Genomic DNA, 26,775 nt, shown 5'->3' with positions numbered 1-26,775 from the left:
GGTCCTGGGATCGAGCCCCACATTAGGCTCCCTGCTCAGCGGGGAGCCTGCTTGTCCCTCTCCCTCTGCTGCTCCCCCTGCTCATGCTCTCTCTCTCTCTCTAATAGGCAAATAAAAATAAGTAAACAAGTAAAGTGCAACCAGTGGCCAGATCCCACCCCCAGAGACTCTGACCAAGCAGACTGAGGTGGGGACATCGGCTGTCTCTCTATCTGTGTATATGTATTTTTTAAAGCACCCCAGATATTTCTAATGCTGAGTCAGGGTTCGAAACCATAGCTGTGAGTGGAAATCCCGGCTGGGATGGCATTTTACCTGTAAAGGGCACTGACCATAGTGATAAAAGAAATGCGGGTTGTGCTGGTATCTATCTAAGCAAAGCTACAATTGTGCCAAATTCGGATCCATGATGTTCTAACTTGCTTTATGTACCAGCCAGGGGAAAGAACTGTCACCTCCGGGCTAAGGATCTGAAACCTAGCCCATTAGCTTGTTTCCAAACACTTCATAACAAAAAAGTAAGGTTGAGCTGTGCTAGGAGCGTTCGTGGAGAATCCTGGTAAAAGCCTGTAATTAGCCAGCAGGCTGGGCTGGCTGAGCAGTTCCGTTCCTGTGTGGGATGAGGGTTTTTTTGCAATTTTCAATCAGGTGATTTCTGCAGCTGAAGTTTAAAAAAAGGGGGGAGAATTGCTTTTCAACTCGTGAGAGAATGACGTGCAGCCCAGAGGCCTTCCGGGAAAGTGAAGTAGAATTAGCCACTGAGGTTAGTGGGCTATTCTTGGAAGTGGGGGGAGAAGAGAAAGAAAAAAAAGAAATAGCGCTTGATGAAGGCTTTGCAAAAAATCAAAAATAGAATTACTCTGTGATCCAGCAATTCCCCTTCTGGGTATATCCCCAAAAGAACGGAAAGCAGGACTCGAACAGACATTCACGTGCCCATGCTCATCGTGGTGTTATTCCCAGTAGCAGAAAGGAGGAAGCAGCCCAGGTGTCCATTGAGAGCTGGATAAATGGATTAATAAAATGTGATCTATCCATTCAGTGCACTGTTATTCAGCCTTCAAAGGAGGGAAATGGTCACATGCTACAACATGGATGAACCTTGAAGACATAAGCGAGATATGAAAGGGCAAATACTATAGAATTCTACTTATATGAGATATCTCCAGTAGACAGATTGATAGAGACAGAATGGAGAGTAGAGGCAGCCTCTGATGGCAGGGGCAGGAGGGGGTGGGGTTCAGCTCCCTGGGGCTGGAGCTGACCAAGTGTCAGTCTCCACAGATTGAAATTTTTTTTGAGCACCTACTATGTGCTGTGTATTCAATAAAGAGCCAGACATTCATGACCCACGTTCTCATGGCATTTAATTCTAGCAGGGGGACAGACGGATGTTAGTCAAAGGCTGCAACAATCACAACGTAATTGTGAATTGGTCTAAGGGTTATGAAGGAGAAAAGCAGGGTACGTTGCAAATGCCCAACCCTGTCTGAGGAGTGAGCAGGTGACATTGAGCTGGGCGCAGAAGGTTGTAGGGAGTGAGGAGAGACCAGGCAGGCCTCCAGCCCAGAAGGGAAACTGAGGTCTGGGAGAGAAATTGAGGCCAACCTCATACGTCAGCCTGGGAGCTAATAGGTTGACAGGGGTCAGCATGGAAGCCCCATGCTCAAGGCAGCTGCTATAGGAATTGCCCTGGGCACAGGCTCAGAAGCGGGGGGTGGGGGGGGTGGGGAGGGTCCGCCTGTCATACCCAGTGTCCAGGCAGCTGCAGAACACGCAAGAAGAGAAACCAGGGCAATGACCCACATTTTTTCGTCAACCTTAGTGTGTCTAGCTAGGACTAGAGAGTACGGTACTTCCATCCTTAACATCTCCTAGGGATGTGTTAAAATGCACATTCTGATTCAGTTGGCCTGGGCTGCAGCTTGGGATTCTGCCCTTCTAACGGCACCCAGGTGATGCCAACGCTGTGGGTCTGCAGACCACACTTTGGGGAGCAAATACATAGAAGACCCGGAAAGTGCATCTGGGTGAGCGCCAGTCATTCCACGTGCGTTAGAAGGAATCAGACTCTAGCAATGATCTCTCTCCCCCAGCCTGGGTTGGCAGCATTTGCCCACACTGTTCTGCCTCCCTCCCCGCCCCGCTGTCTGCTTGGAGGCCACCCAGGCCCCTCTGTGAAGAGTGAGTTCCAAGGCACCTGGTCTGCTTCCATAATTGCTTGGCTTTCTGCGGCTCCAGCATCTAACTGGTTAATTGAATCTGCTGGTGGGATGAGGTGGGTGGGGAGGTGGGGCAGAGGAGGAGAGGGGAGGCCAGGAGCAATGCTGTCACCAGCCTGCCTGGGGAGACCTCAGGGCTGAATGGGCACCAGAGGACATGCTGAGAAAGCATTGGGGTTTGGGCAGCAGGACTGGAGAAGCTGAGGGCTTCCAGCAGAGGAGGGAGGAGGAAGCCCGTCTGAGGGGCATAGCCATTTTGCGAGAGCTAGAAGCTCCCTTGAGACGGAGAGATGCTGTGGGTTTGTTCTGGGGCGCAGATGTTCCCCAGCATCTGGCCTCAGCCCACCTCTGCCACACCTCCTCCCTGCAGCCTCCCCACAGCCTCTGTCTTCTCTCCCCACCCCACTTCTTGGGCACCGGGCCCAGCTCTGCCTGCTAGAGAAACGGTTGCATGGCCACTCAGAGTACGGGTTGGAGTGAGATGCAGGTTTTGGTTCCAATAGCACCTCTACCACTCAGCAGGTGTATGTGACCTTGGGCAGATGACATCCCTTTCCTATAGCTCAATTTCCTTCTCTTCCAACCTTCCAGCCTCAGTACATCATATAAAAAGCTTTAGACAGTGCCTTGTACATAGTGCTCAATAAATATCACATGTGATGATGATGGTGATGGTGATGATGATGATGATGATGATGGTGATGATGGTGATGGTGATGATGGTGATGATGGTGATGATAATGGTGATGATGGTGATGATGGTGATGATGATGTTGATGGTGATGATCATGGTGATGATGATGGTGATGATGGTGATGATGGTAATGATAATGGTAATGATGGTGATGATGGTGATGGTGATGATGATGTTGATGGTGATGACTATGGTGATGATGATGATGATGGTGATGATGATGGTAATGATGGTGATGATGATGATGGTGGTGATGATAGTGGTTATGATGGTGATGGTGATGATGATGATGGTGATGATGATGATGGTGATGATGATGATGATGATGATGGTGATGATGATGGTGATGATGATGGTGATGGTGATGATGATGTTGATGATGATGGAACTCGCCATAGAAGAGCAGACCCTGGAATTATACAGACTTGGGTTTGAATCTTGGCCCCCACTGTTAACCAGCTGTGTGACTTCAAGCAGATGACTCCACCTCTCTGAGTCTGGACTTTGTCTTGTGTAAAATGCAGCAAATCATTCCTATCCTGGGAATTACAGGCAAAACAGCCTGTGGACCTGCCCATCCCAGAAATAGCCCCTTGGAAAATCATGCCTGTTGTTTTAATAATTCCAGAGTGTGGAAGAGTTGAAATGCTGGCCCTTTGGAGGTGAATGGCTGGGACCAGCTGCCTGTGGTCGCCTCCCGAGCAGCGCCCTCACCTAATCATCATCACCCCAAAGCCTCCAGCTGGCACGGCATCCAGGAGCCGGGGACTGACCCCCAAGCTGTGCCAGCTCAGCCACAGAACCAGAGCGGTGTGTGCTCCCCACAGTGCCCTGGGGTTGGCAGTGGGCACTTGGCTGCAGACCCAAATCCAGGCACAGGAAGTAAGCGGCAGAAGTGGGGTGGGGAGACTAAAGCCTCCACTTTCTAGACAGAGGGTAATGAACGTGGGCCCCTGGGAGCCGGAGTGTGGGAAATATTGCAGGAGGAGGCAGCTCCAGAAAGGAGGATGTATGAAGTCCTGGGCTCACCCCGGAGCTGCCCCCATAGAGTGGATATGACCCTCAATGGTATAGGAGAGACTTTGAGAACTGAACTACAGTGTAGACTACCAGCCCAGTCTGCAGCTGGGCCCTGGCGGGCACAAATGAGGGACAGATGTGCAGAGCCCTGCAGAGACTTTGAAAGCTGAACCAACTTTGGCCTAACAGCACCCAGAAGGCAGGTTAGAACATGTGGTCTGAACCGAACCCACTCAGCTGCCTGGTACAGCCAAAAAGAATCAATATATTTAGTAGGATTCAAACAAGACCTAGAGTCTCATAACATAATATTCAAAAGGTCCAGGGTACAATCCAGAACGACCTGATTCACAGAGAACCAGCAAAGTCTGGCAAATTCTCAGAGGAAATATAATCGGCAGGCATCCACCACAGGATGACCCAGATGTTGGGATGATCACACAAAGACTTCAGAGCAGTTATTATAACCGTGCTCCAAGAAAGACGGGTGAATCCTCTTGAAAAGAATGGTAAGACAGAGACTATTGCAGGTTAGTAGAGAAACAGAAGATAGAAGAAAAGAACCAAGTGGAAAATTTTGAACAGAAAAGTACGGTACCAAATAAAATATTCACTGGATGGGCTCCATAGCAGAATGCAGGTGATAGAGGAAAGAGTTAGGGAACGTACAGATAGATGAAGAGAAATTACGTACTATGAACAACAGAATAAATCGATGGGGTAGGGGCACCTGGGTGGTTCAGTCGTTAAGCGTCTGCCTTCGGCCCAGGGTCCTGGGATCGAGCCCCGCATCGGGCTCCCTGCTCCGTGGGAAGCCTGCTTCTCCCTCTCCCACTCCCCCTGCTTGTGTTCCCTCTCTCGCTGTCTCTCTCTGTCAAATGAATAAATCTTTAAAAAAAAAAAAAAAAAAAGATGGGGTAGAAAAGAGGGACAGAAGGGGAAAGTAGAGACCTGTGGAGCAATATCACAGAGCCTCATATTCATGTCCTGTGAATCCCAAAAGGAGAGGAGAGAAGAGAAGCAGTAGGGAGCATTGGGATGGCAGTGGGTGACTTCCCCCCCAGAGGCCCCATGACTTCCTCAGCAGGTTGCTGGACCACGGGCTCAGCCGAACCATGCCTGTCCCTCCCTTCCCAGAAGGTGTTAGCAAGTCACGAGGAGGCAGTATCGCCCCGTGGTTCGAGTCAGCCAGGGCTTCAGCCTCTGACTGTGGGCAGGTGGCTTTGCCTCTGTGACCCTCAGTTTCCTTGACCAAACCACAGGGACACTGTACTTGTGTTTATTGTGAAACTCCTGTGTGTTCATTATCTCATTTAATCTTTCAGTAAACATAGAAGGTGTGATCTACTCTATGGCCATTTTTCAGCTGGGGTGACTGAAGGTCAGGGAAGGGAATGACAATGAGTTGAGCCAACTGCAAAGTCAGAGGGACTGGTCCCCACAAGACTGCCCTCACTTTGGACCAGCTGGCTAGATATGCAGGGTCCTCGTGCCCATGCATTTTCAATAATTCATGAGAATGACTCAACAGGACTCAGGAAGGTGCTCCTTAGAACTATAGTTTTATGATGGCAAAGGATGCAAATTAAAATCAGCCCAGGAAAGAGACACACAGGGCAGAGTCCAGAAGGGGTCCGGACATGGGGCTTCCTGTCATTTTGTCCCCATGGAGTCATGGACGGTGTTACCTCCTCTTGCTCACTACGTGTGCAGTATGCGCAGAATATTGCCAACGAGGGGAGCTCATTGAGCCTGTGGTGTCCAGAGTTTTTAACGGGGCTTGATCCCATACTCTCTGGGAGCTGACCATCAGCCTCCAGCACCTCCTGGAGGTCCAGCTAATACCTCTAGTCATTGGTTTCTCTAGGGGACCCCAAAGCTGTCACCATAAATCGCATTGTCCGTGGCTAGAGCCCTCAGGCGAACAAACACCTCTGCCGGATATTCCATGAGCCTGGAAATCACCTCCTAGGAGCCAAGGGCGTAGACCAAGATCTCTCTTTGGATAAGATGAGTTCTTCACTACGCAGGAAGTAGCTGGTCACTGATGCAAGTCATCCAGCTGGTGAGTGGTTGGGCCAGGCTTCCAACCCAAGCTGTTTGGTTCCAAAGTCTTCCTCACTCTTAACCTCTACACTTTGATGAGCATATGCATCTCCTGGGGATCTTGTCAAAATGTGGATTCTGAGTCAGTAAGTCTGGGAGAGACCTGAGCATCTGTATTTCTAATAAGCTCAGGGTAACACTTACACTGGAGTCTGAAGACCACACTTTGAATAGCAAGAAGACACTTCATCTCTTCTCCCATGTTACCCCAATATGTCCAGAACACAGAAGGCAGTGTGAGTTTGGAAAAATAGCACAGGGCAGGTTGAGTAGAGCCTGTAGGATTAGAAGCTATATATATATATTTTTTCTAAGTGCATTGAAAAGCCTTTGGAGGGTTTTGACCAGGGAAGTGCTATGATCATGTTTTAAAGTATCCCTCCACCTGTTGAATGAAGAATAAAAGTGTTGTCAGAAGACAAGAGGGGGAGCCAGGAGACCATCTGGGAGGCTGCAGCGCTGGTCTAAGGGAGAGGGGATGGTGGCTTGGACCAGGGAGGTGGCAGAACGGTTTCAAAGAAGTAACTCGTGGATATAATGTAAGAGGCACAGTCAACAGAAAGTGCTCATGGATTAGATGTAAAGGACAATTCTCTATGGTGGCAAGCTACTTAACTCCTCTGAATGAAGATTCCTCATCTGTAGATTTCAGCCCCCTAACTCCTAGGGTGTTGTGGGGACAAAAGGAAATGATCGATATAATGTGCTTAGCACAGCGCTTGGCCCTTAGTGAGAGCTCGGTGGGTTATGGCCTTGAACCTGGATGTGGGCCAAGGTGGAACTCCAGCCAAGCGGTCAGGAGGTGGGAGCAGACCCCTGCCACCCTGGGGCTCTCCTGGCGGAGCGCAGAGCCTGTGGTGGCACCCCTGCCTCATCTTTCCTCCAGAGAGCTCCTCGAGCTGCCAAAGTCCATCCAACCAGGCGGTAAAACTTGGCTAGATCTTAAGCGTTCATTTTGGGCTCCCGTGGCAGCCTTTAAAGACCAGGCCAGCTGCCAGGGCTCCTGGGGAGTTTTTACTTCATTTGCGTGGTTGTTTAATGATTTTGGTGCCTTTAGATGGAGCCTCACTCCAGGCATATCCCCATGGAGGAAAGCTTCAGGGGGCTGGGGATTTATCCAACCACACGTGTCCCTGCAGAGCCCTAGCTAGGGGTGGGAAAGGGGAGCCAGTGAAGGTCAGGTTCAGCTTTGCCTTGGGCCACCGTGTTGGCGAGAAACAGCTGGGCTCAGCAGCCAAGGCCAGTACCTGGTGGCTGCAAGATGAAGGCTGGCACATGGAAGAGATCAGAAACCAAGAATATCCTTTCCAGACAGCCCTTCTGTCCCTTGCCTTCTCTTGACTGCTCCAACCCAGAGCTGCCAGTCAGCGGGAGAAGGCTTAACCTTTGAAAGGCTAGGGACTGTGGGGCATGGGCTGAGTGTCATTTCTCTCCCTACATCTCAGGAAACCTTGTGAAAATAACTTTGGCTTAAAAATCCAAGAACCAGGTCCAAAAGAGCTTGGTTGCTGAATCATCTCAAACAGGAACCTTTCATCTCATTGAGCCTGCATTTTCTGTCTGTCAGACGCATTTAAGATCTACCTTGAGGTGGCTCATTCTGTCTCTAACAATGACAAACAGACGCATCCGCAGCACTTCCTATATGCCAGGCACTGCACTGAGGGTTTCGCGTGAATTAACTCACTGAATCCTCATAGCAGCACTATGATGTAGGAATTACGATCATTTTATGAATGGGGAAACTGAGGCTGTGCTAGAAGTAGCATGCCCCAGGTCCCGGGGTCAGGATTCAAAGTCAGGTGGTCTGGGTCCAGAGTCTGGGCTCTCGGTCATTGAGTTACACAGCCTCGAATATTTATCAAGCCCCTACTTTGTTGAAGTGCTGTGCCTAGTTGCTGGAGAAATAGCAGAGAGGCAGAAATAATTAATCCTTCCCTGATGCATGCTAGTTGGGGTGAGACAAATCAACACCTAAATAATAACGGAGTACAGTGACAGGGGCTGGAGCATCACTTTAAGCTGGGTAATACAAGCTGAGAAAGGACTGGCTGTGCAAAGATCGGGGAGAGGAACGTTCTAGGCAGAGGAATTGGCAAGTGCAAAGGCCCTGGGGCCAGAATGAGCAAGAAGGTGAAAGTGGCAGGAGCGTAGTTAATGAGGGGAGTGAATTACACGTGAGGTCAGAGCAATAAGTAGGGGTCATGGTAAGCTCAGATGACAAGTATCTATTGAACACCTACTGTGTGCCTAAGCCTGTTAGGCACTGGGGAAACTAGGGAGCACGACAGATGTGGCTTGTGCTTTCACAAAGGAGTGAGATGATATGTGTGCGGGGATACTTAGCACATAGCAGATGCTCAGTGGGTGTAATTTTCTCTTTCCCTGTGTGTAAGTTGATGTGAAAACTGCTCCCCTGGGTTTCTTCCCAGCCCCCAACCCCCACACTAAAGCAGGATGTAGTTGGCCTATAATGGCAATCATTTCTAGAGACGGTCTTAGGCGAGGGCATTATTCGCCCACAAGCAGGTGGGTGAAGAATAAGCAGAGTGGGCAGAGGGGTCAGCCTTCGCTCTCTCTGTGGTGCCCCACACTGGCCAGGGGAGGCAGGGTCTTTGCGGCTTAACTCAAGGCCACTTTCTTTGTGATCCTTAGTTACAGAGCAGGCCCAGGAAGAGTCTGGGCCATAGTTCTCATTATGTGTTTGCTTTTAGGTTTTTTAAGATTTTTTTTTTTAGGGGAACCTGGGTGGCTCAGTCGGTTAAGCGTCTGCCTTCGGCTCAGGTCATGATCCCGGGACTCCAGGATCATGACCTGAGCTGAAGGCAGTCACTTAACCAACTGAGCCACCCAGGCGCCCTTTTTTTAGAGATTTTTATTCATTTATTTGAGAGAGAGAGAGCGCAAGAGAGAGTGAGAGAGAGAGCACAAGTGGGGTGAGGGGCAGAGGGAGAAGGCTCCCCACTGAGCAAGGAGCCCGATGCAGGACTCGATCCCAGGACCCTGGGATTATGACCTGAGCCGAAGGCAGACGCTTAACCGACTGAGCCACCCAGGCGCCCCTGCTTTTAGGTTTTATTCTGCTTAATTTTATTGAGGCTGGAAAAGCAAAAGAAAGACAGCCTACAGATGATTCGTGGGTGGGATCCTCTTCCTTTCTTGTTCAAGGTCACCTTGGCCTCTCAGTGGTGTCTTTGGTAAGGAGGGTCCAGGACACTTAGGAGATGCATGGACAGCTGTGTGATAAAATAAGGGTCCCCAGCCTTACTACAAGAAGTTTCCCTAAAGCCTCAGTATGTCCCTAAGGCATTTAAGGACTGGGGCAAATCATTCTTTCCCAGGTTATTGAGTGTGACTCAGAAAAGAAGGCACAGAAGGGGTAATGGGAAGGGCAGGAATTCAGTAGCTCTTCTTCCCACTCGTAATAAGAGGCAACCTTCGTTAGGCTTAGTAAGTTCCAGGCACAGTCCCAAGGACTCTCTCAGTGGATCCTCACAGCAACTAAACGAGGGAGGTACCGGTGTTATGCCCATTTTACAGAGGATGAAACTGAAGCCCAGGTGACTTGCTAAAAGTTCCTGTGTTAGATGAGGTCAAGGAAGGCTGCTGGAGTAGATCAGCCGTGCTGGTTTCTGGTTTACTGGAGTCGAAGCCGATCTCTTGCTCGCACTCCAGTGTTTGTGGGGCCTTTCACTAGTGGCCTTCCATGCAGAGATTCAGCGACCCAGGCCCCTTCCGTTTTGTGGCTCTGCCATCTTCTCAGGCCTTGGAGGGTTTCACCTCCAGCTGGTGGTTACGGGAGAGAGAGAGAGGGGGGCACAGAGAGAGAGGATTTTGTGGGAAGTTTTTATAGGCCGGGTCTGGAAGTTATGAATATCACTCCACTCCCACTCCGACCCTCTCGGCTACAACTCCCTGCAGGGGAGGCTGGGACTGTAGTCCAGCTGCTTGTCCAGGAAGAAAAGGCTTTGGTGAGCTCACAGCCATCTTGGCCATAGGTACCCAAGGGGGCACATAAAAGCCGGCCTGGGCCCTGAACAGGCTTGCTCCTCTGCTGCCTCCCCAAGCACCTGCTGCCCCTGAGTTCGCCGTGAGCGTCAGCCTGCGGGGATCCCACCTCACCGAATCCCAGGCTCGGGGACTTCCACCTGATAAGAGCGGTCCTCGTAGTGAATCACCACATAACCTTTTGGCTGCCAAGTGCTGGGCAGCTACTGACGTAGAGAAGGAGTTAGACCCGTGGTTCTCGGCTGGGCTGATGTTGTTCCCCAGCGGACATTGGGCGGTGTCCGGAAGCATTTGTGGTTGTCACAACTCCAGGGGTGCTGTTGGCATCTAGTAGGTGGAGGTCAGGGATGCTGCTCACATCCCACAGTGCATGGAACAGCCCCCCTGGTGGCGACCACCCTGAGCTCGAGCAGTGGGCTCTGCTGGTCTCGGAGTTCGCCGGGCGGGGCGGGGTTGGGGGGGAGCCTCTGTGAAGGGCTCAGAGCCAGTTTGCTCCAGTCATGTGCCCGTGGGAGGCATGTTTATTCTCCCAATGGCATTTTAACCTCTCTGCACTTCTTGTGGTTATTCTTTGGCTGCCTAAGCATGAAGAATTCAGGGGCAGAAACCCGAGTGCATTTGTGCTCATGTGTGTAGATTTTTCAAATGGCTTCCCTGCTTCCATAAAGATTTGGGCAGACAGAAGCATCCTGCTCGGCACACGAGCCCGTCTCCCAGGTGGTATGACCTGGACAGATGGACTGCCGCCTGGCTCCGCAGGAGAGGGGGTGGGGAGCCCTCTCAGGAAGAGGAGCAGAGTATTTTTAAATCTGGTCTCTGCTCCTCCCCACCTCGTGGCTTATGGGTGCCTGTCACCTGCATGGGGTGACACCAAGGGTTTACAAGGGAAAAGGGGTTCTGGTGGCTTCTCAGTGTTGTTATGCTAAGGAATATATGTTTATACACATATATATGTATGTATACGTATATATAGTGGAACTGTACAGGAGAGAGTTGAATAGAAAGTAAAAATCCCTAATTCTCCCTACTTAAAGGTAATTAGTCCTCACAAGCCTTCTTTCTAGGACTATATACACTTCTGTGTACGTGAATGTGTGCACGTATGTACGTGTATACGGGAGCAGATGTACACGAGTGTGTGCGGTGTCTCCGTCCGCTATTGTTCTTATCCAGAATAGATAGGCTTTTCTGCGACTTGGTCTTTTCACATAATAGATCTTGGACATTTTTCCATACTAGCATGTTTATATATATATACATATATATATATGTATATATATATGTATATATATGCATGCAAACCAGGCACTGTGGATACAATAGTGAACAAATTAGACAAAAATCCTGGTTTCATCAGATGACTACTTGAATGTGGGAAGACAGGTAGTAAACAAAGCAAGTAACCATATGAGGGCCATGTAGAGATGAAGTTCAGTGCTAAGGAGGAAACAGAAGGAAGGAAAGAGAATAGTGAGGGATGGGGGGAGGATTGCGATTTTTTCCAAGGTGGCCAGGGAAGGCCTCATGGAGAAGGTGACATTTGAGCCAAGACGGGAAAGAGGTCAGAGATGGACCACGTGGATATGGATGGGGGAAGAGCGTTGCAGCCAAAAAGAATACCAAGTGCAAAAGCTCTTACATGGAAGGGAGTGAGAGCAGGGAGATCAGTGTGGCTGACATGGAGTGCAGATTTCCCCTAATTATTTTTAATGACCGCATGATATTTCATTAAGTCCAGGAGTTGAAGAATTTATTTAATTAGTCCCCTGTTGGTAACATTGGGATTCATTCCAGGGGGTTTTTTTGCAGTTAGGAACATTACTGGGGTGGGCACCCTCAACATGTCTCCGCAGATGTGTCCAAATGTACCGTGAGCTAAAAATCCAGCAGTGGGCTTGCTCCGCCAAAGCATATATGTTTGTCCATTTGGATAGCTGTTGTCAAAATGTGCAGTCCGGGGATGCCTGGGTGGCTCAGTTGGTTAAGCTCCGACTCTTGATTTCGGCTCAGGTCATGATCTCAGGGTCCTGGGATCAAGCCCCACATCAGGCTTCCTGCGCAGCGGGGAGTCTGCTTGTCTCCTTCTCCTTCCGTCCCTCCCCCTACTCTCTCTCTAAAATAAATACATAAATAATTTTTTTAAATTTGCAATCCCAAAAAAAGAAAGTGGCAAAATTTTTACTCTTTTGTGTCTTCTTGCAGTATGCAATTGAAACAGATGACTTTGACAAATGCTTTTATGCCTTTGTGGCCCACGGAGGCCTCAACTCCTGCCCCCCCCCCCCCAAAGGACTCTGGCAAGGCTGAAATAAGCAAGCTTTGAAACTTATGAAGTGCTGAACAACTATGAGGTGATATTTTTTACCTTTAAAAAGCATTTTGATTTTTAATTCTGTATTATATAATACTTCAAATATATGGGGGAAAAAATCACAGGCAGTCATGGACCCCCCACGCAGATCTGTCTCAGATTAGTTTCTCATTTCTCAGTTGCCATAGGCAAAGCAGTTCCACATTGGTCACTGGCTTCAAAAACCCAGGGTGTGCAATTATTTCATTTTGAAAGGAAATGAGTGAAAATGTGATAAATGGACTTGATCAAGATGTAAAACTTTCGCTCTTTGAAAGACATAGTTAAGAAAATAAAAGAGTAAGGCACACCCCAGAGGAATTTTTTGCAAATGGACTTGATCAAGATGTAAAACTTTTGCTCTTTGAAAGACATAGTTAAGGGGCGCCTGGGTGGCTCAGTCGTTAGGTGTCTGCCTTTGGTTCAGGTCATGATCCCAGGGTCCTGGGGTCAAGCCCCGCATCGGGCTCCCTGCTCGGTGGGAGGCCTGCTTCTCCCTCTGCTCTGCCTCCCTCTCTCTCTCTCTCTGTCTCTCGTGAATAAATAAATAAAATCTTAAAAAAAAAAAAAAAGAAAGACATAGTTAAGAAAATAAAAGAGTAGGGCACACCCCAGAGGAATTTTTTGCAAAACCTGTCCAACAAAGAGCCTGTATCCAGAATATATAAAGAACTCTAGTAACTCAGTAACAAGACCGCTATGAAAGTAAAACAATTGAGTTTGTGTGTTTGTTTTTTTTATGATCTCAACATTTTATGGAGGACCTTTAAAAAAAATTGGAAGACTTACTCAGTCAACACCTGTATTCCCACCACCTAGATTTTGCACTGCATATTTTGCTGTTTTCTTTACCACACATCTATCTATCCCTCTATTTATCTCAGTTCATTTTTTTTCATGCATTTCGAGATCAGTTGCAAACATTAGTCCCATTCGTTTGTTTTTTAAAGTTGACTTTTTGTTGAAGTTTAGCATACAGAAAATCATTACATAGGCATGATTGATGAAACCATTGGCTGTTGGTGATTAAGTCAGTCTCCTGCCCGTCTCCTCTCTCTGGAGGCTGGGGGGTTGGGATGGACTGAAAGGTCCGACCCTCTAATCATGCCTTGGTCTTCCTGGCAGCCAACCCCCTTCCTGAAACTATCTGGAGACCTCTGCCACCAGCCATCTCATTAGTATACCAGAAGACACCCGTCACTTGAAGATTCCAAGGGTCTTAGAAGCTCTTGGGTCATGAACCCGGGACAAAGACCAAATATTATAACACAAGATGCTCTTATCACCGCTATCACTTAGGAAATTACAAGGGTTTTAGGAGCTCTGTGTAAGGAAGTGGGGGCAGAGACTAAATATATTTTTATTATGTCATTTTCATGGCTATTCATTTGCATATAGTCTGTGCCTTCTTTCTGCTACAATGGCAGAGAAGTTGGGACAGAGACTATAGGGGGCCCTTGAAGCCTAAAGTCTTTACTGTCTGGCTCTTTATGGTGAAAGCCTGCCCACCCTTGCACTAAAGTAACACCTCCGGGCTGTCTTTTATTCATCTTATTTTTATACTTTTTTAAGATTTTATTTATTTGAGAGAGAGAAAGCGCATGAAAGGGGGGAAGGGCAGAGGGAGAGGGAGAAGCAGGCTCCCTGCTGAGCAAGGAGCCCGATGCGGGACTCGATCCCAGGACCCTGAGATCATGACCTGAGCTGAAGGCAGACGCTTAACGGACTGAGCCACCCAGGCGCCCCTATTCATTTTATTATTTGCTTTATTCTCTGTTATCTTGTATTTACTTGCCCAGGGAAGAATTGACTTATCTGACTGGGAACCTGGTGGGTTTTCATCTGACGGTCCATGGTCTTCTGCTGGATGGGATTAAGGTGTTAAAGATCTCCCAGCCCTCCTCTTCTCTCTGGGGACCTACCTGCCCACAACAGGGAGGGAGCATTCTCTGTAGCTCCTTCAGTGAGCCTGCTGGTCAGGCTTGCCCCTGCCAAGACGAGGCCTGCACTGTGTTTGGTCAGAGAAGTTTAATTCCAGGAGAGCAAATAGGGTCTGGCCCCTTTCTATAATCCAGCTAAGCTACCAGTCCAACTGATACTTTGTTCTGCATCTAGCACAGTGTACCTAACCTGACCCCATGAGAATCCCCTGGGGAGCATGTGAAAAACACTGGCACCCAGTCCCCCACCCCCCAAACCCATCGACAGCATCTCTTGGGCTGAGGTCTGGGCACTAGGATTTTTTTAAAATCCCTTCTGAGGGATTCACATGTTTGTGATATTTCTCCTTTGTTTTCCCAGTTGTTTCTCAATTATTTCAGAAGACAGAGAGGGGGAAGATTTGGTTAGTTATTCCCCTGAAGCTTCTAACAGGTGTCTTGCAACTAGCTCTGAAGCCGGTTTGTAGTGAACATTTCCCCCAGAGCAATGCCAGCATCTCTAAGACATGTGTACAAGGATGATCCTCTTTCAGATATATACATTTTGGTTGTTCGTGTAAAAACAAGCACATTACGTTATCATCACACTTTTAAATGCTTCCTCCTAGACGGTGTGATTCAGACCTGAAAGTGATGCTTCAACCCATATGTCATCTTTATAAACGCAGGCTCCACATGGCTCAGTTTCCACACAGAGGAGTAAAGAAATGGTCCAGCCGTGGTCCAAAGGAATTTCAAAAGGAATTTTAATCTTTTTTTTTTTTTTTTAAGATTCATTTTATTTATTTTCTTTAGAGGAGGGGGGTGGGAGGGGCAGAGGGAGAGGGAGAGAGTGTCAGGCAGACTCTGCACTGAATGCGGGGCCCAGTTCAGGGCTCGATCTCATGACCCTGAAGTCACGACCGGAGCTGAAGCCAAGAGTCAGATGCTTAGTCGACTGTGCCACCCAGGCACCCCAAAAGGAATTTCAGTCTTGGCTCCTGTGTCTTGTGGAAGGAGGAAGAGACCTAATCCGTAAGCCATGAAGATAGTCCTCAAAGACCTCTGCCTCCACTCCCCAGTTTCTGGTGGTGGATTAATGAAGGGAAACCCCAGGTCACATGCTTTTCCCTTAAGGCAGTGTTTCTCAGCCTCAGTGCCTGTGGACATTTTGGGCCAGTAGATCCTTTATTTTGAGGTTGTCCTGAGTACAGTAGGATGTTTAGCAGCATCTCCTCTCCAGTGGTGACAATCCAAATGTCTCCTAACATTGGCAAATTTGGGGACCAAAATGGGCCCAGCTGAGAACCACTGCATTGAAGGAATTGAACAACTCACTTTAAGCCAGCATTTCCTATAGACCTGGCCAAAAGGGGTCTCTACTCTAGGCCTTGTGCTTTCAGTGGGGTGAGAGGTCAGAAGGCAAGCCCAAGGAGTCAAGGTAACATGCCCACCCCGTGCTCAGGCCTCTGTCCAGGCCCTCCTCAGGAAAGCAGGCCATTGGTGGTGTGTGACCTCTAGACCCAAGAGATAATGATAGACTTACCTTGTAAATAGACATGTGGATCAAATCATTTAGTGCAACTGAGAATCCATAGAATGCGGGCTGACACGCGATAAGCACTATATAAGGGTTAGGTGCTAGTATTATATTTTTCATATCAATAGTCTGGAGACATAAGACGGCTTCCTTGTTTGCTGCCCACCTGCAGAAGAGGCCATTCAGATGTTGGAGGCAAATGTGACCCCCCTGGGCCCTACAGAGATGATGGGACAGGCTCCAACATGGCACCTTCGTGAGGGGACTCTTGATGCCTCTTGCCCTATAGGCCAGCTTGAGGGCCTCACTCCCCTTCAAACACACATGCATGCACTGTATTTCTGCTCCGAATCTTGTTTTTGTCATGGAGCGGGGTCAGTGGAAGGGGGAATGGGTGAGGCTTTTCTGAGACAAGAGAAGGAAAAGCGTTGCTGGGCTGAGTGTCCATCCCTGCCACATGCCGGCCCTGTGACCTTGGGCGCTCCACCTCCGAGCCCCTGTGAGCCTCTCATTCTCCATCTGCCAAAGGATATAAGTAGTGCCTTCCCTAACAGGACTGTGGTGTGGATTGAGTCAAAAAATGTATATAAACTACTTCTCTCAGTGCCTAGCATACAGGACCCAGGATTTGGTATTGCGGTGGGGTTTTTTTCCTTTTTTTAGAGAGTGAGAGAGAGCGTGCGCATGTGTGTGTACTTGTGCAAGGAGGGGTGGCGGGGGAGGGGCAGGGAGAGAGGGAAAGAGAGAATCTTAAGCAGACTCTGCGCCCAGTGCAGAGCCCAGTCTCACAACCCTGAGATCATGACCTGCGCCGAAATCAAGAGTCGGACTCTTAACCGACTGAGCCACCCAGGCGCCCTGGTATTGCTGATTTTTAATTACAATAATCCTGTTATCTAAACTGTCATTTTGACCATTGGAAGGAAAAACATCTGAGCAGCTGCTATGAATCACAAAATGAAACCTCACTCAAGTCGTGGATGAAACTTCTTAGAACCAAAGAAATGTTAGAGTTGAAGACGGCCTTAAAACCTACATAAACCCACCCACTGTATAAATGGGAAAACTGAGGCCCAGGCAAAGGATATGATTTACCTTGTTTTGAAGAAACACCTGAAACAGCTTCTAGCTTTCAGAGAGAAGAAGAAAAAAGAGGGAATGCTATAGCTTGAGGAAGTTTTGCAAAAGTTGACGAGAGAATGGGTACCACCTTTGTTGGGATGTGTCAGGGCTGGCCTCTGGAGAGCAGGGAACAGGAGGAAAAGGGACAAGGAGATTGCTTTGGGGCTTCTCTGAGGGTTGGGATAACTCCTGAACATCCAGACCAAGTGTGGGGATCCCTCCGCACTGAGGAATTAGGGAGGACTGGGAAACAGCCCAGGATGGGTTTTGCTGGCTTCATGCTTTTTTTTTTTTTTTTTTTTCTTATAGAAATGTGGGAATAGTGCAACTGAGTACCCAAGAGGTAGACTGTGGGGCCTGTGATGAGGTGGGGTTCTGACCATGACCTGGGGCACCCCTGCACTGTGCTATCAGCCTCGAAGGGGCATGTGGGGGTATCACCTTGGAACCAAACATAAAAAATGGGGAGCTGTCGAGATTTTTTTTTTTTTTTCCCTTTTAATTTGCAGTGTTTATGACACCCACATGCTAAGTCATCCAGCTTCCCTTCCAGACCGGCTGCCTTGGCAAACTAAATTAGCACCCCAAAGAGTTTAGCTCTTGCGGGGAAGAACAGATTCATTTTCACAGCAAATATCAACATGTGAAAGCCTCAGCTTTGTGCCTGACTCACTCAGGGCACCTAGGTTTTGACTGGAGCAGTGAGCGATCTCCCTGTACCTCCCTGGGCCTCTGTCCCCCGAGCCGTAAAATGGGCCAGTGATAGCAATTGTCTTAGAGCAGTGGTTCTCCAGGGAGAAGAAGGGTTAGATGATGCTCCTAGGGGATGTACGGCGATGTCGGGAGATAACTTTGGGTTGTCACAGCTCGGGAGGGGACAGCTAGTGGCATCTTCCAGAGATGCTCCTCAACATCTTACGCTGCTCAGAACAGCCCGGCAACAGAGAACGATCTGGCTCCAAACGTCAGTAGTGCTCAAGGTGAGAAACCTGACTCTAGAGGGTTGATAACGGAGATTTAGCAAGTTAATCCACATGATGTGCTTAGCCCTGGGCCATACGTATAGTAGGTGCTTAATAAAGCTGCGTTACTCTCCACACTTCTTCAAAGCCTGGTCCCTGAGCCTCTCATCGTGCTTTGGTTTTGCAAAGCGATTTTGCTCACCTAACTTGCCATGGTGATTGGTGCCACAAAAGCAGACAGATATGTTGGTAATCCTTTAGAGATAAGTCGAGCCTAAAATTCCAGAAAGTGCAATATGCCAGGTATACCCATGCCCCGTCTGAGGGTGGAACTGGACTTTGGTGGCTCGCCTGTCTGCACAGGGGGCCATCCTCTGAGACTGTCGCATCAGGGCGCTTGAGATTTGTTAAGGCTATGGAGAGAACACGGTGTGACCAGTAACAGAGCGCCTTGCTGGGCGAGGTGGTTGCCCTACTCTGTAACCATTGGGGGGACGGGCACTAAACGGGTTTTGTGTGAGTAAATCTTCCACCGACTGCATCCCCTCCCCTTTGATGTTAAAAAAGGCTTTAAGTTTTTTACTGTGTTTGATAGAGAACTTGTCACACTCCCTTTGACCCATTAACCGGAACCCTGAGCTTTCTGACTGATTCAGTCATGACAATAAAAATAAATGATCATACGGTTGGATATACCTTTGGCTCTGAAGCAGTACAGGGTTGTTTCCCCCTTTACTAAATGGCCACATTCTACTGTACTTTTTGAAAGTTCTTGGGTGCTTGGGTGGCACAGTCAGCTAAGTGACTTTTGATTTTGGCTCAGGTCGTATTCTCAAGGTCGTATTCTCAGGGTCGTGAGATCGAGCCCCACCCCGGGCTCCACACTCAGCACAGACTCTGCTTGAGATTCTCTCTCTCCCTCTTCCTCTGACCCTCCCCCTGCCCTCTCTAAATAAATAAATAAACTCTTAAAAAAAGAGAAAGTTCTTATATCTGCTGGTAGTTGCAATCCACTAAATTAAGTTACTGCAGATGGGGGCACCTGGGTGGCTCAGTTGGTTAAGCGTCTGACTTCAGCTCAGGTAATGATCCCAGGGTCCTGGGGTCGAGCCCCACATCGGACTCCCCAGGCCTGGCTCCCCACTCAGCAGGGAGTCTGCTTGTCCCTCTCCCTCTGCCCCTCCTCCCACTTGTGCTCACTCTCTCTCTCTCATAAATCTCAGGAAAAAAATTTAAAAATTACTGCAGGTGGGGAAATCAGATGACCAAGTTTATTCAGAGTATGTCTAAATCCATGAAGAGTAAATAGGTTCTTAGAGAAAATGTGAGGAGCCCTCTCCATGGGTTTTGTGCACAAATCCTGAATCTTTTCTGACTGTTGCAACACCTTTGTGCTACTCTCTGAATTGTATCGGTCGTTGGGAAGCCGCTTCCGGACGACTAGGGTACACGGTCCAGTAATACAATAGGGACTCGCAGTAGAATGAGTCCCCCGTAACAACCAGGAGGGATATTTGGGGATGCCTCACGACAAAATTTCTAATTGTGATTGTTTCTAAGGAGGAGGAAAGTGGGGATCTAGTTACACAGAATTGGCTTCCTTTGCAGGGTTTTTGCTGCAAATACTTCAAGTTGTATCACCAACTAGCTCAGTGACTTGGTTTCCTTATCTGTAAAATGGAGGGCTTTGGGTATCTGGCCCTCTGTCTCTGAGCCCCTTTCTGGATTCTATAGATATCCAGTCTTAATTCCCCATTTCTCCAACAACATGCTCCCTAGAATTTACAGTGATAGAAAATCTTGATATTCTCCCAGGCAGCTTTTATCATAGAAGTCATTAGTTTTCTTCAGCTCTGGCTTTGTTATAACTTGCATTTTAAATGTTCGATTTTTAAAAGACTGTTAAGATTGCCATAACTTTACCAAGTGATTTGCAAATGTCAAAGCCTGCCAATTAACTCAGATGGCCACAGCAGTGACTGCTTTCCATCAGAAAGGCTGAATCACTTAGGAGCACCTACCTTGCAAGGGCCAAGTGATTCACCACACCAAGGAACTTTGCAAACTGGGAAAGGGAGCGTAGGATATTAGACTGCCTTTTAGTCTTCTTTGCCTTCTGGCGATTTAGATGTGGATTCTCTAATGGAAACTTTGTTTTGTTTTTTTCTTTTGCTTTCTTTTTTTTTTTAAGATTTCATTTATTTGACAGAGAGCAGGAGAGCACAAGCAGGGGGAGCAGCAGAGGGAGAGGGAGAAGCAGACTCCCTGCTGAGCAGGGAGCCTGACATGGGGCTTGATCCCAGGACCCTGGGATCATGACCTGAGCCAAAGGCAGTCGCTTAACCGACTGAAACACCCAGGCGCCCCTGTTTTTTTTCCAAAACAATATGTACTGTAAGAAGTGCAAACCATACTTACATAATACAGAACGCAGAAAGTTCCCTGTCTCCCCCCCCCCCCCCTCGCCCCCCGGAGAGAGCCACTCTCAACAGTTTGATGAAATTCCTCCAGATTGTTTTCTATTTTATATATTAACTTTTTTTTTTTAACAAAAAAGAGATTGTGTTTACATATACTATTTTGCAACTTGCTTTTGTCTCCTAGCAATATGTCTTGGAGATGTTTCTATTTTATATATATAGGTCTATCTCATTTTACAGCAATGTTGGTTTCCATGACATTATTACATCAGCAATGATTTAATTAGTCTCCGCCAGTCTTTGTCTGGTTGCTCCCCAAAGCTGATCCTAAGACAATGACTTGGGTTCAGATAGGCTACTAAGGAGGTGACCCCAGGAAGTACTGATAAGAGAGTGGAAAAGGGAGGCAAGCCAATCAGGGATATTTGATGAGTGGGTAACTGCAGCTTGGAAGATCCCCAAGACCATCAAGTTAAGTGATTCGCTGGAAGGACTCAACAGACTTAGCAAAGCTATTATACTCATGGTTACAGTTTATTACAGAAAAAGGAAACAGACCAAAATCAGCAAAGGAAAGAGGCACACAGGGCAGAGTCCAGGCGAGAACAGATATGAGTTTCCAGTTGCCCTCTCCCAGTGGAGTTGTGAGGACAGCACTTCATTGTCCCAGGAATGATGTAGGGAGACACACACTCGAAAGGGCGCCAACCAGAAAAGTTCACGCAAGCCTTGGTGTCTGGGATATTGATCAGGCAATCAGTCCCGTAGGCGTCCAAGTGGCTGACCCTAGTCTCCAGCCCCTGCAGAGGTCAAACTGCTATTCATAGAGTGGCCCAAGGACTCGACCATAAGTCATCATTAGCATAGACTGGCGTGGCCCCGGCAGAGGGCTCCAGGTGCTTGAGAGCTGGGGGTAGCCTCTAGGGTGGGCTGGGGAGGTGGACAGGGCGCCACCGCCTCAGGTACACTTCTTCATGGGCGTTTTTTTGTTATTTACATTTTTCATTCTCACAATGTTCTATTCTAGAGCAGGAGTTGGCAAACTTTTCTGCAAAGGACCAGATAGGAAATAGTTTCAGCTTTGTGGGCCACACAGTCTCTTCTGCAGCTATTCAGCTCTGCTTCTGTAGTGCACTAGCAGTCACAGGCATTGTGTAAACAAACGGGTTTGACCGGGTTCCAGTAAAACTTTATTTACAAAACACAGGTGGCAGGCCCGATTTGGCTTAGAGGCTCTAATAACCCAGGTATTATCCAATATCCAATATCCAGAGAATATCCTTGTATGTATATCTTTGTCCATTTGTGCAGATAATTCTATGGGATAAATTCCTAGAAATAGAATTGCTGGATCACAAGTTACAACATTTTTGGGGCGCCTGGGCGGCTCAGTCGTTAAGCGTCTGCCTTCGGCTCAGGTCATGATCCCAGGGTCCTGGGATCGAGCCCCGCATCTGGCTCCCTGCTCAGTGGGAAGCCTGCTTCTCCCTCTCCCACTCCCCCTGCTTGTGTTCCCTCTCTCGCTGTGTCTCTCTCTGTCAAATAAATAAAATAAAAACAACAAAAAAAAAACAAGTTAACATTTTTATTTCGAGTACATACTGTGACCCTCTCCTAAAAGTTGAACCAGCTTCCCCTTTCACAAGCAATACATGAGAGTGTTTGAGATTTCCTTTCTTAAAACCTTTTCCCGGGCGCCTGGGTGGCTCAGTTGGTTAAGCGACTGCCTTCGGCTCAGGTCATGATCCTGGAGTCCCGGGATCGAGTCCCACATCGGGCTCCCTGCTCAGTAGGGAGTCTGCTTCTCCCCCTGACCCTCCCCACTCTCATGCTCTATCTCATTCTCTCTCTCAAATAAATAAATAAAATCTTTAAAAAAAAAAAACAAAAAAACCTTTTCCCAAGGGAAACCTACATTCATCTACTAGGATGTTTCTGCATTTTCATTCTTGAACTTTGGAGAGGTATAGGAAGATAGAACATTTTGCCCCCAAGGAAGAAAACCAAATAGAGCCTGAAATGACCTCCTGTTAGTATCTTGCTTTACCAAGGCCCACAGAGAAGGGGACTCTGGTAACTTGTTTTCATTTGGTGAGATCAAACCTTACAGTGCCCACTAGGCGTGGTTCAAAACAAACCTGAGTGTTACCTTTTCAAAAAAAAAAAAAACTTAAAGGGATGCCTGGGTAGCTCAGTCGGTTGAGTGTCTGCCTTCGGCCCAGGTCATGATCCCAGGGTTCTGGGATCAAGTGCCGCATTGGGCTCCCTGCTCCGTGGGGATCCTGCTTCTCCCTCCCCGTCTTCCTCTGCCTGCCGTTCTCCCTGCTTGTGCTCTCTCTCTCTCCCTCTCTCTCTGACAAATAAATAAATAAAATCTTTAAAAAAAAAAAAACTTCAAATGCCTCAGAGAGCTCCTTAGTAATGTCCTTTATTAAGCAGAGATTCCTGTCCTAATTTTTCCCTTCTGTAAGGGATCTTCACATAAACAAGATCCCCCTGTGTGTCCTGAACACTTTACCAAGTTACAAAAAATATACAGGGTCCAATTTTTGTCCACATTGCTGACAGGTACTGGACACTGGAGTGGTATTGGACTTGACTGGTACAGGCTAGCCTGTTCACCCTGGGTCTTTTTGGTATTTAGACAATGGATGGGGTTTTGTTTTTGTTTTTCCACTTTTCTTTTTTTCTTCCCGTTCCGCGCCCCCCCCCTCCAATTTTTATCATTTAGAATTCTTGATGTGAACCCCACAGGGGAGAACGGAGGCTCATTAGCATTCAAGTTCTGTTTTTGGCTGCATATTTTAGCTGGTTTATTTGATAATCGGCATCCCTCCTGGGATCCAGCCCGCTTTTGCTCGGCTCATGCTGGGTGAATCTGTGATATTTCCCATTCTGCAGTCCTTCATTTATAACCCAGATGCAGCCTGCTTTCCCGTTCGTGAGATGACATGCCCGGACTACCCACACACAGATAAAGAATTAGGCAGAACTTGGCTGGGAAGATAAATCAAGCTAACCATCTCATTAGGCTTGAAAGACACAAATTAAGCTTGCATTGGAATTAACAGAGAAGCCTTCCAAAGAGACACGCAGTACAACAAGGGGTAGAAGAAATTGCCATGGCCGTTTCTCTCAGGAAGCTTGCCTCCATTGCCTGGAACAGAGGAAACATAAAGCCTCTTTTATAAAAGCTCCACAGACAGAGATTTGGGATCAAAATAGCAGTATAACCTTCACTGAGTGCTTATCTAGGTACTGTGTGCTGAGACACTACACACGTTATCTCTTCAAAACCTCACAATGACAAATGAGGTAAAGCACTATCAAGATTCCTCTTTAACCTAGGAGGAAACTGAGTCTCAGAGAGATTCCTTCCCTTGTCTCGGGGTCCCAGAGCTAGCCTAATGGTCACCGAGGATATCTGGCCCATGGCCCACAGGCTTAACCTAGTGGCTCTTCTCCAGCATGAACTGACCTTTCAGGGGACATTGGGCCCCGTCTGGAGACATTTTGGATTGTGACAGCTGGTGAGGGTGGTGCTCTTGGCGTCGAGTGCATAAAAGCCTGAGGTGCTGCTCAACATCCTGCACAGGACAGCCCCCATGACAAAGAACGTCAGCAGTGCCGCCATTGAGAAACCCTGGGTTAACTACTCAACCAGACTTCAGTGATAGCTGACTGTCCCCCTAGACCTACCCACCTATAGTGCTCTGTACACAGCGTGGTAGGGCAATGGCTGTGAGTTTAAAGTTGCCTATTATAGGGGACGCCGCTATCTGGCGGAAGGACCAGCCAGTGCGGGGGCCAGGAGGCGGGAACATGCCTGGCATGGTGAGGAACAGCCGGCCACCTGGTATACCTGGCGTGAAGGGACTCACGGGCAGATGAGATGAGGGAAGTGGGGCGTTCTTACCATTAAAAGAAACAGATGATGTCCCAAAAGCAAGGGGCCCGTGCCTGCAGTTGAGGAACGTGTCGACTAACAGCCTCTGTCTTGTTCCCGCCTCCCTGTTCCGTTTCTCTCCTTCCTCCAACCTCCTCCCCGCCGCCCTCGCCCCTCTGGCTCCCTAGTGTTTGGCCACAACATGAAGAGCAGCAACGACTTCATTGGAAGGATTGTCATCGGCCAGTACTCTTCGGGCCCCTCCGAATCCAACCACTGGCGGCGAATGCTCAACACCCACCGCACAGCCGTAGAGCAGTGGCACAGCCTGAGGTCCCGGGCCGAGTGTGACCGCGTGTCTCCTGCCTCGCTGGAGGTGACCTGAGAGCTGTGGGAAAAGCAGCTTTCATTTGTTTAAAAAAAGAGGAGGAAAATTTAAGACAGACAGAAAACGTGTCACATGCCTATTACATCCACACAACACACGCACACACACACTCAAATACACACACACACTAAATCCTCTCAGAACTGAGAAGAAGCTGACTATTGAACACAGAATGGTTGCCCTCAATGGGCAAAGCCTGAGAACTTTCTAGAAACCCCATCTATACGTCACGAGCTGAGTGGGCTCTGCTGTGAGACTTACTGGCAGTGCTTGCTCCTGTTGATACCCCTACCCCCAAATGCACTTTCAACCCTCAGGCCAGAGAAGGGGCCTCCCCAAGGGTGCCAGCCTCCATCGAGATGAAATTCTCCAAGAGCTTGGCCAGTGTGTGGGACGCCCGACCCCCACACCCAAAAGGCACACCTGCTGATTGGGTGGCTTCTGAACGGGCTGCTGTTCCCTGGGGGGTTCTTCAGACCTGATACCTTCCCCCAAAAGTGTAAGTACTTTGTCTTCTCTTTAGTGGACTTGATAGATTAGACTATTTGGAGAAACCAAATGGCCTCAAAAAATATTCCAGTGTAAGAAACTTCCCTGGCTTAACTGAATTTGTCCTTGTGTTAGCTTATTCCTAAGGACCCCCCATGGGGAATGTTTTCGTGTGTGCCCTCACAGGTGAACACGTGTGTGTCCCTGTGTGTCCTCCTGGTGAGCAAGGTGGTCGGCAGGACCTCAGTCCTGAGCACTCCCTTCTCTCTGCCCCTCCCAGTGAAATTTCACCCAGTGTCCTCCTGTCTGTCATGACCCCACCTTCAGTAACAGCATGTGCGTATGTCAAGTAAATAGAATATGATAGAGCAAAAGTAACCTTTTTTGATGATTCATGGTGATTGTGGCACATGAAAGACTTGCAAAGGACAGTTACATGGATTAAAATGGCCACCGCGCTCCCGTCCAAGAGGACTCCTTCCTTGTCATACTCTGAGCATCTCTCTGTGTTTGTGTGTGAACCAAAGTCATTTTTCTCATGCTAAGGAATTAGTGTAGTTAGGATAGATCTCTCCCTGTTGGATGCTACTGTATCTTTCCCACAGCCTCTTGTCTGGCATAATGGGGAGATATTTATTGAAATTAAAGATTATTTATTTGTGCCATGCATTTGAGTTATCTTTTTCTTCATGAACACGGGGCATGAAGAGTGCAAGGTGTTGCGGTTACCGCTGCTGCGTAACAAACCATCCCAATGACTCAGAGCCCTGACGTGGCAGGGAGGTCAAGGGGGAAGGCAGGAGGGCAAGGTTAGGTTAAGTTTCTCAAGAGAAAAAAAGAGACTACAAAATGACTTCCTTATCGTGGTTGTCCAGAAGAGGATAAATGCATGAGAGAACAGGGGCACCTGGGTGGCTCAGTCGGTTAAGCGTCTGCCTTCGGCTCGGGTCCTGGTCCCGGGGTCCTGGGATCGAGCCCCACGTCGGGCTCCCTGCTAAGCAGGGAGCCTGCTTCTCCCCTGCCCCCCGCTCCTTCCCCCTGCTGTCTCTCTCTCTCTGTCTCTCTGTGTCAACTAAATAAATAGAATCTTTAAAAAAAACAAAACAGGGCACCTGGGTGGCTCAGTTGGTTAAGCGACTGCCTTCGGCTCAGGTCATGATCCTGGAGTCCCTGGATCGAGTTCCGCATCAGGCTCCCTGCTTGGCAGGGAGTCTGCTTCTGCCTCTGACCCTCCCCCCTCTCATGTGCTCTCTCTCATTCTCTCTCAAATAAATAAATAAAATCTTAAAACAAAACAAAACAAAACAAAAAAACCATGAGAGAACAAAGAGCATGAGGAGGACGGGAACATAGCAGGCATTGGGCACTAGAGAGGAGGGACTACCAGTGACTGAGCCCATGGGCTTTGGAGCCAAAGAAACCATGGTTCAAATCATGGACTCACCTCTCTCTAATTGTGTATCCTTGCACAAGCCATATAACTTCTCTGAGCTATGGTCTCCTCGTTATCTTAGTTAGGGGTACCTCAAAAGCAGACCTTGAGGCAAGGACTTGGGTGCTGCTTGTTTACTGGGGAGGGGACGCCAAGAAGCATTAAATGGAAGAACAAGTCAGAGAAAGGAGAAAAGCAGATGAAGGCTGCCTTGACT

General features: G+C 48.3%; 1 protein-coding gene across 2 annotated transcripts in view; it reads left to right on the top strand.

The window, feature by feature from the left end:
* Positions 1 to 25,189, top strand: part of SYT17 (synaptotagmin 17) — a 77,255-nt gene extending 52,066 nt beyond the window's left edge. For both annotated transcript variants that reach the window (XM_021698113.2, XM_021698112.1), the window contains one exon: positions 24,438 to 25,189. In XM_021698113.2, coding sequence (XP_021553788.1) covers positions 24,438 to 24,634 — 197 coding nt within the window. In that variant the 3' untranslated portion in view covers positions 24,635 to 25,189. The remainder of the gene's footprint in view (positions 1 to 24,437) is intronic.
* The last annotated feature ends 1,586 nt before the right edge of the window (positions 25,190 to 26,775 follow it).

The sequence above is a fragment of the Neomonachus schauinslandi genome, chromosome 5 (genome assembly GCF_002201575.2).
Source record: "Neomonachus schauinslandi chromosome 5, ASM220157v2, whole genome shotgun sequence".
NCBI lineage: Eukaryota > Metazoa > Chordata > Mammalia > Carnivora > Phocidae > Neomonachus > Neomonachus schauinslandi.
This window is presented reverse-complemented; position numbering and strand designations above follow the sequence as displayed.